Source organism: Choristoneura fumiferana, chromosome 24, assembly GCF_025370935.1.
Source record: "Choristoneura fumiferana chromosome 24, NRCan_CFum_1, whole genome shotgun sequence".
NCBI classification, from domain to species: domain Eukaryota; kingdom Metazoa; phylum Arthropoda; class Insecta; order Lepidoptera; family Tortricidae; genus Choristoneura; species Choristoneura fumiferana.
In genome coordinates, this window is record NC_133495.1 from 5,658,899 (window position 1) to 5,668,371 (window position 9,473).

The following is a 9,473-nucleotide window of genomic DNA, read 5'->3' on the forward strand; positions in this document are numbered from 1 at the left end:
CAAATGGTAAAAAGAGCAAATAACAATTATTCACCCTAAACTTGGCAGTGTATCTAATAAGATACATAATTTTAGATCATCTTTTTGTATTTTTGTTTTAAGTTAATTTTGTTAGCTCTACAAGAATCCAACTATTCTTGAATTCAGTACACTTGTCTCAACTTGACAAGTTTAGGGTTAACATCAACATGTCGGCTCGAGAGTTAATTACTGCATGTAGACGAGTCCCTACAGTGCCGCATTAGTGCCAGCGTTTCGCTTCAATTATGAATTTTGTTCGATAGACAATTTAACAAGGCGCAAAATCTGCAACCTGCTGCAGCAACAATGTTTGTTTCCACTGTAGGATCCATATTAGGCACGTAAATTCATAGAAGAACTAATGTCATCACTATAACTCTAAGGGGCTGTTTCACCATCCATTGATTAGTGTTAACTGGCGGTTAGGTGTGATACCGTCTCTATTTGTTTTGTTCGAATAGACGGAGACGGCATCACATTTAACCGTCTGTTAACGCTAATCAATGGATGGTGAAACAGCCCCTAAGAATATTTAAGGTAAAGAGACAATGAGCAACATCGCTTGAAGAACAGATACCAAACCGTTTGTGAGAAAGGTTCTGGAATTGCGACCATTAATGAATCGAAAGACGCAGCGTTGGCAGCCTTCCACTAGATGGACTAACACTGCGAGAGGGGCGGGCAACCGATGGATACATGCAAGTTGTCGTTCATAGTGACGTTCTAAGGAAGTGGCCTTTGTTCAGTAGTGGATGTCTTCCTGCTGATTATGACGGTAAAACAAAGTTAAAGCTACCTTAAACTAGGCTGGAGAGATGGGCAATGTTAGCGTCTTGCTGCCACCCCCGCCGGTAGGGCCAGTCCAATTTTTTTAAAGACTTTCTCGTTTTATTTTAAGGTATATGCAAGCGATTACGATTTTCGGTTTCTTTTTTAGGCGTAATCGTATTGCTAGTAAACATTAGACGTCTTTCGGCTGATAACCAACCTGTTTGGTAGCTTGCAGCAGATCTCGGCGCCGGCGCGCGTCGTGCTCCGCGTATTGCCGCGCGAGGTACTCCGCTAGCGCGCGCGCCGGGAACTCCGTCTCGCAGACGTAGCCAAAGTCACGGGCTAGATGCACCGCTTCCGCTGCAGAAGAAGGGTTAAGCTTTATGAACGCTGAGCAACAATAAATAAATACTTTTGAACAATTTCATAAGAAGTAAAACCATGCAGAGGTTACGGTGGGGTTCAACAAAAAAAAACTGTGTTCAACTTTACAGAAAAGAATACCTATTATAATTTTTTAGGGACTAAGTAGGACACTTCAATGTTGCAATGACATTATTGTTATAATAAGCAAACATTTGCACATTAGCGGGTTATAAGCGAATCTTTTAACAGTCGCTGCTTATTGATTTTGTATTTATATGCCAATTTGGAACGCGATCTTTATTGTGCCTCATACATAGGATGCTCTAAGACCTATAGTTGAGCATAATGCATATGTTGAGCAACTGGACTTGGGCAAAGATGGATGAATATGAAGATAATTTTGCCCACCTTGAAAGTATTAAACTATTTTGATTTATTTTAAAAATAAACACAATTTATATATTCTATTCCAATTTTACGGTTAAACAGAAAAACATAACCATAAAAAAACACTATCTATTCTTTGGTGCAATTGACAAAAATGTCATAAAAGCGGGCAAAATTAGATAGTTTCACGGTACCTTGAACAATTTTTGAAACATCTGGTTAAGTTGTAGACCCAAGTAATCAAAAGTTAAACCTCGTTGATTTTCTTGTCGGTTTCTTCACAACAGAGTTTTCTTCCGAACCGATGTTTTTTTTTATCGAAACGGGTTTCGTACAATTTTTACACATTAGCCCGTAGGGCAAAATATTAACTAACAAGAAAAAATATGTAGTCTCACACCACCTGAACAGCATCAACGCCATGTCTAAAGCCGGCTGAGACCGAAGTGAACTTTTTAACGCTCATAATGTGCTTATTATAGCTTGAAGCAAATAAAGCCATTTTTAATTTGACTTTGGAAGCTACCTTCGACTAGGCTGGTGAGGAGGGTCACATTGGCGGCTTTCCGCCGCCCCGCCGGCAGGTTCAGACCGATCTTTTCCAGTTTCTCCCGTAGCAGTCGTCCGCCATTTTTACTCTTCGCTCTGCAACAATGTCAATGCCTAATTTATAACATAAGTAACGTATGTATTTTAATTCCTTGTGCGATCGTTTTTTTAGAAAACCGCACGAGTTCGTTACATGAGCAATATTAAAAGTCTGGGAAGAATTCGTTTGTCCCGCTGCAGCGCTGGAACTGTGCAATTTTCCGGGATAAAAGCTGGATACGCTTCTCACGGTCTCGAACTAAAGTGTCTCCATACCAAATTTCATCTAAATCGAACAGGCAGGCTTCCTCTCCGAATAAGAGAGCTCCGTAATTCCCATGCGGGCCTAGTGCGGATCAGGATCTACACACACCTTTAAATTGCTTTCCAAGTTTGTGCATATTTCCTAAAGATGTTTTCATTCACTGTGCAGCTCGTGGTAAATTTCAAATATAATTTTGCACATGAATTTCGAAAAACTCAGAGGTTTGATAAGCCGTAGGTCAAAGCACCACGGCTTTTTTACTTCTTCGTCTTTACTTCCGTTGTTTTTAATTAAGATTTCAAAATTATCTTATTTATAAATACCATCTACAATTTGACAGTTCAGTTGTTATGTTAACAATTTTATTTATCGTGCATACAAAACTACTATTAAAAATAATTAAACTGAATAGTTAAAAGTTAACTAGCGTAAACATTGAAAGTTAATTTTTCAATACAGCCTATACAATGAAAGATGTTGATGAAATAAAGAGTATTTAATTTGGCATGAAATAATGTACAAGATATTTGAGATGACCGTTAACGACCTATTGAGAATGTACAAATAAGTACCGTCAGATGTGGCAACTTTATCTTCTGAAGGCAACTTTGCTCAGTCCACTTTTAATGATGAAATAAATAACAAACTTTGACACCAAAAGTAGACAGAGTTATTTATCACTTTCTCATAAACTCAAGATTCTACAGTTCACTGTACTTTGAAGTGAAAAACCGTAACCGCACACCACAGTGTTCGTGAAACAGTGCTTAATAATATTGCACTCATTTAAAAGTAACCATTAGATAAACTCCTTTATTACATTCATGATTTAATTTGAGAGCAAAATGCCATATTAGACGACTACTTAATCATAGGCATTCAGAAGCCCAGCCGTTGACCCCACGCGCGCCGGCTGCCAAAAAAGGTTAAAAAATGACGTTTGTCAAACTTTTGACAGGTCGCGTGTAGTATCGCTACTGGCCGCTAGATGGAGCCACAGATAAGCTATCGATTACCGCCAAATGTACTTACTTGATTGACGCATAGAAAGCTATTCGGAACATTTATTTTTTAACACTGAAACAATGCGTCGTAGCGTTTAGTTAAACGCGGTAAGGTTGAAAATGGCCGAAGTTTCGGTTAGTAATTGGTAAAAGCAAGTTTGTCGGTATGTATGTCGGATGTAGTTACCAAAACTGGCTACCAGTATTAACCGTCGAATATAAAGGCTCGTTAACGAAATTGTTTTCGATAAATTTCTTTGATGAAGTTTCGGAATAAGCGAGCGGAGGAATGCGAGTCGTAGATTATGATTGATTGAAATTAAAGCGTATCTCGGACAGTTTGGACGTTCGGAAGTGAATCAATAATAATCTTGTGTACCTATAATATTTTAACATACTCTTTGCAGATAGTAGGTACAATTGAGGAACTTAAGGCGGAAATAACTTCCGCGTTCAATCGGACAAAGACTGACAAAGTCATCGCTCCTAGCTCACACAGTAGGTATTTCCTTCAAACATTGTTAAGAAATTGTCACTATACTTGATTCGGATAGGTATTTAACTAAACGTAAACAAAACAAAGTCAATTGATGTCTTAAACATTGAAATTCCCTCAATAAACTATCTAAACAAATACATTTTTGTATTGAAATACACTACTCTAGTTTGTATTACAATGATAGATAAATAAAATGTTTTAAATCCTTGAATGTACCAAATCTAGCAGCCGAAGTTTGTTTACATTTAGTTAAATACCATCTAAACAAAGTATAGATTTAAAACATGCTTATCTAGTTGGAAGAGCAAATGAAGTACAACACATCAAAAGGAAAATGACACTCGAATTGATTGAACCATTAATAATTAGCAGGCAAATAAAAAAAAAACGGAACAACTGCGTATTCACAAGCTTCTTTCCTCGAGTCTCTCTTCTTTGCAAACTAGAAAGTATTCTTAAACAGTGCGAGCGAGGTTAAAGTAGCTGCGTAGGCTGCCTCTCTATGTAGTTTGTCGTAGTAAACAGTAATATTAAGACAACTTGAAATCTTTTCAATTACTGACAGTGACTCTATCTAAGGGTTTTGTAAGAGGCCATTATTCAAATAAAATTATGCAATATTTGATTTTTTTCAGATTCATCTGTAAGTATTGTAAAAGCTAGAAATTAAAATGAAAACAATTAAAAACTAATTGCAATAAATAAATGTCATAATTTATTTAAACAACTGGTAGGTATGTCAAAAATCTTTAATACTCAATAAAACAAGATGTTTATATTTCAAATTATGATTTTGTAGATCAATTAAACTAAATAATGCGGCACTTTATCTCAATATGCCGTTTTAAATACTCGTCCGCAGCTAAAGTTGACATCATTATCATTTATTACTTCCTTCACTATAAAAGTTTTAAATTATTTTCATTGTTCAAATCGAAGACTGCCAAATGATAAAATACCGCAAACTTTATAAAATGAAATATCGCTTGACTGGAATACCAGTGACTGACTTTAAATAAATGAGACATTTAAAGGCTGTTTCACCATTTTCGATATGTTTCTGTTATTTTATGTGATAAATTAAATACCAGACCTGTAATACCATTTGAGCGAAATAAACGTTAATATCAGAATACGTAGGTAGATGTCGATAAGTAAACTATAAACGGTGATCAGTGCTCCAATCACTGTTCCAAAACGCCTCAGTGCCCAAGTTAAACCGATCAAAAGATACCAAATACCGTAATTAGAGAAAAGCCCGTTATATCCAATCGTTAATATTTTCACACGTCCGCTTAACCATCAACAAAAGAACCGCGACTAACGAGCCAAACAATGAATTTGAATTCAGAATCAATGGAAAACTAAATCGGATGAATCGACAGATCACAAACTAATGGCCAGTACGAACGTATCGATTCGAGCGTTCGATTTAATTTTAAAGCCTTCAAATAAGAATGGATAAAAATAAGCGGATTCGAATTTCGAATTGCGCTTTTTAAAACATGCTTTAGAACTTCGGTATTATCTATTCTTTATTGAATTTTAGGCTGGTGATGGACGTTCATTCGAGAACGATATCTTCACGTCCAATTAATTCCATGATACGTTATCAATGCCGTAAACGTAAGTAACTCATATTGTGTAGCTCGGGAACCATTAATAACGCGCATTTGATTTAATCGAAATGGCGTGCCTACTTACGACACATTGTGTTTTTGAGTTTCGAAAGAATGGCGGCCGTACCGTACTGTTTTGACAGGGTCAGATTTTACGAAGCGTTCCGTCTGGGCTCTCCGCTAGCTCTGTAACTGTCTTCGTAGATAGTACGAGTATTTGTTAATTAGCTACAGTTTGTAGCAATATATCTATCGTAGGTACCTAGTGTAGGTGGAAGGTAGGTGGGCCAGGAAATTGACCATGAAATAAACGTAACTATTAATATTTAGTTGTATTGGAAAACTTAATTCTAGGATAATTTAAGCTGTAGGTATTATATCTACCTCCACCCCGCAATTTAACTCTTACTTTCTAGTTTTATACTACCACTTTTAATAAAAGTAGGCAAATTGCTATGAATGACATTATCCATCTGGACCGGTTAATAATTCATGCAACATCCGATAATAGCTCGCAGTTACAAATTAAAAACACTGTTTCACACAATAAATAAAACTGTCACTTTGCTCGTTTAAAATTTAATTTAGAACACACCTATAATTGCCTTCATTATGCGGCGATTGTCAAAACGCACTGGCCAGATATCGGCTTGTTTTTTTATTCCTGGCAACACCGTTAACGTAATGGCGGGAATAGCAGCTGGCTTGTATGTCTTGTCATTGTTACGAATATTCAACATTCCCCAGCGCGGCGTCTTAACGTAATTATGGCTTTATTTAATACAATTTAAGCGAACGATACATGTAAATAGGTAAATGTCACATGGTTACTAATTTACGTGCGAGGACGAGTAATTTTCATGTTAATATTGCAAATTGTGTTGTGCTTTATACATGGATGACCTATTCAGGTTTGACGTAAAATGTTTTTACGAGTATGTTAAGTGTTCGTGTAAAGTAGTCGAGTGACAGTAACGAAATTAAATATCGTTGCCACTATCGTAGACACTTCGAGAGCTTAATTTACCTACAACCTACTTACTATCTTATTTCAAGATGCGGATTGATAGGACGACTGTAAGCTATAAGTATCCTTACATTATTAAGTATTTTATGATTAAAGAACAGGTAGGAAAACATTAGAAAAGTTGTATCATTTTTGGTTTTTCACAAATTTTGACGGAAAATTCCATAGAGCTATGTAGTTTTATAAGTTTCGACAGATTATACTGTACTATATCTAAGTACTTACCTATTATTAAGTAGGTACATTTGTATTATAATTATAATTGGGTATACAACGTTTACGTAGAGCCACCACGTGATAAAATTAACTAGAATAAAATGACTCCAGATGTAATTGACAATATAAAATTAATGTCACTTTATATCAGTGTTTGACGAAAGACGTAAGCAACTCTATTGTAACGTATATACAAGGTATTAATTAAATAACTGAAAACCTCAGACACCCCAAAAATATTTCTTAATTTTGAGTTATTTACTAATTGCATTTATTTTTGAATACCTTCATTATTTTAAAAGATATTCGTGTGTGTGTCACTAAGTCAGTAATTCTACTTAATTTCTCACTCATTATTATTATGTATTTGTCAGTTGCGCTTTGACGTTTTTAGAAGAAAATAATCACGCACTGACAGCAAACCGGCCAGTATTCAATTATCGAAATCGTATGTAACTCGCTAAAATATTTAATTGGCGCCTGTTGCAGTCGTAACTTTTAGACGGGGCACAATAAAAAAGGGATTTAAAAACACAAACACAACCTAATTTAAAACATATTTAGTCAATTCTACTCTCGATTCTGAGCAAACTACTTTCCAGTTTTCAGCTATTTAATTAACACCTTGTATATGTTACTCGGGTAAAGAATTTCCATAATAAATCAAATTGTACCTACAATACAATACAATAAAAATATACCTACATTGTTAATTGCCTTGTGTGTTTGTGTGTGGGTAGTTTTATTTTTGTGGAATTGCTGTACAGAAGTTAAAATAAATCTGATAGAAAGCTACACTATAAAATCTCTCTTTAATTTCATTTAGTTAGTTTGTAAGTTTACTTACTTTGTGTGGGCACTGCTGATCCGATTAATAAAATCTTTAACTGAAAACGAGGCATACTATACCTGATTAACTAACTAACATACTACTCTTAACTTTAGGAGTGTACAAAATCGCTTTACAGAAAACAGGCAGTGAATGTAGTTACGGGCATCATCTAGTATTCAAATTTCCATGAATGGACTACACTAAAACTTCGATGACAGCAGCCGTCATACCGTGACCAAGTTACAACGAGTGTTGCTACATCAAAGTAGTATAACTTTATAATCAGTGGCCGAGGGTGTGACGATTCGTGACTACCGGCCGATTACAATTCGGAAGCCCGACAGAAGTTTTAATTTAAAGTCAGCGAGAGATATCGATCTAGAGTTGGCACAGCAGATTAATGGTGAAATAATTCCGACTATAATTAAAAATACTAGCTGTTGCCTGTGATTCTGCCAGTGAAGAGTTCGTTTATCGCTATCCCTTGGGGGCTATGCTATTTCGGGATAAACTATCCATGTCCTTCCTTCCCAGGATCTTGAACTATCTCCATACCATTTCATCTACAAACAATTCGGCGAGCGTTTAAACACGAACAAGTAATACTTAGTCAGACAGACGGAACCTTCGCAATAATATATTCGTGAAAATACATCTGTTTTTGTGGAAAAAATAATTCTGACCTAGGTGTTGTGTTCGCGCTTGAAAAAAAAAGTAAGTGTGTTTAAATAATTTAACTCAATCCTATATGATCCTATGGAATATCAGGATAAATTAAATATCAAAATTTCAACTATAATTTAGGATACTTACATGAAATTTGGCACGGGTGTTTTTATGCAACGTTAATGAACACACGCCACGACTAATCATGGGAATTTCCCCGGTTTTTTTAACCCCCGACGCCAAAAGAGGGGTGTTATTAGTTTGACCGCTATGTCTGTCTGTCTGTCCGTCTGTCTGTCTGTGGCACCGTAGCTCTTAAACGGGTGGACCGATTTGAATGCGGTTTTTGTTTTATTTGAAAGCTGACTTTCGAAATCACGTAAGTTTAATTCAACTGCTAGATCTAATAGTTTTCACGTTCGAAGCTGCGGGTAACTGTTAGTAGGCTTATCATCATCATCACAGCCGTAGGACGTCCACTGTTGGACATAGGCTCCCCCATAAACCTCCAGTCGCTTCGGTTGGCAGCGGCTTGCATCCACCGTGAACCCGCGGCTTTAACCAGGTCATCCGTCCATCTTGTTGTGGGTCCTACGCTGCGCTTGCCGATCCGCGGTGTCCACTCGAGAACTTTCGGCCCCAACGGCCAGTAGACCTTAAATGATCCTATTTACCTACAGAACAATAATTCATGACGCTGCGCCATTCAACCATTATGCCACGTCGCCGTCTATTCGTACTTGAATTTACTTCAGCTGACATTTGCGTCACAAGGATGGCAACATTCAATCTATGTTTGCCAACGGACATAAACGTTTTTTTTGCATCTTCCAGCTTAATTGGCTTTCCAAAAATTTTTGTAATTCGTCATGTTTCGGCTTAGAGCAAGCCCGTGTTGCTCTAAGGATTTCGAAGGTAATTCTGAACAAGTGTAAAGAAACTATATATCTTATTAAACTGTGTCTTAATAACTTCCCTTCCAGACCAGAATGGATAGACTCAGCCTGTCCTTTAGCTTAAACATTCTTGCTAACAGCCCGACCTACTTCTAACCGCAGATAAAACTGTTTACCTATAGTAAAATAAACGCCGATCGAAACGAGGGTTGTACAAGTCTGCAGCCACAGCCCGCAACTTGCAGTGATGCAGTGCAAAAAAAGTAAAGATGATGGTCCAGTAACCGGTGCGATGCCATACCTACTTATTACTACT

The 9,473-nt window shown here is 36.7% G+C and overlaps 1 protein-coding gene across 4 annotated transcripts in view; it reads right to left on the minus strand.

Moving 5' to 3' along the window:
- The window catches only part of TfAP-2 (transcription factor AP-2), an 82,167-nt gene that overhangs the window by 5,795 nt on the left and 66,899 nt on the right, over positions 1-9,473 (minus strand). For all 4 annotated transcript variants that reach the window (XM_074106138.1, XM_074106136.1, XM_074106137.1 and 1 more), the window contains 2 exons: positions 2,072-2,190; positions 1,010-1,152 (listed from right to left, as the gene is read on the minus strand). In XM_074106138.1, the coding sequence (XP_073962239.1) occupies positions 1,010-1,152; positions 2,072-2,190 (262 nt within the window). The remainder of the gene's footprint in view (positions 1-1,009; positions 1,153-2,071; positions 2,191-9,473) is intronic.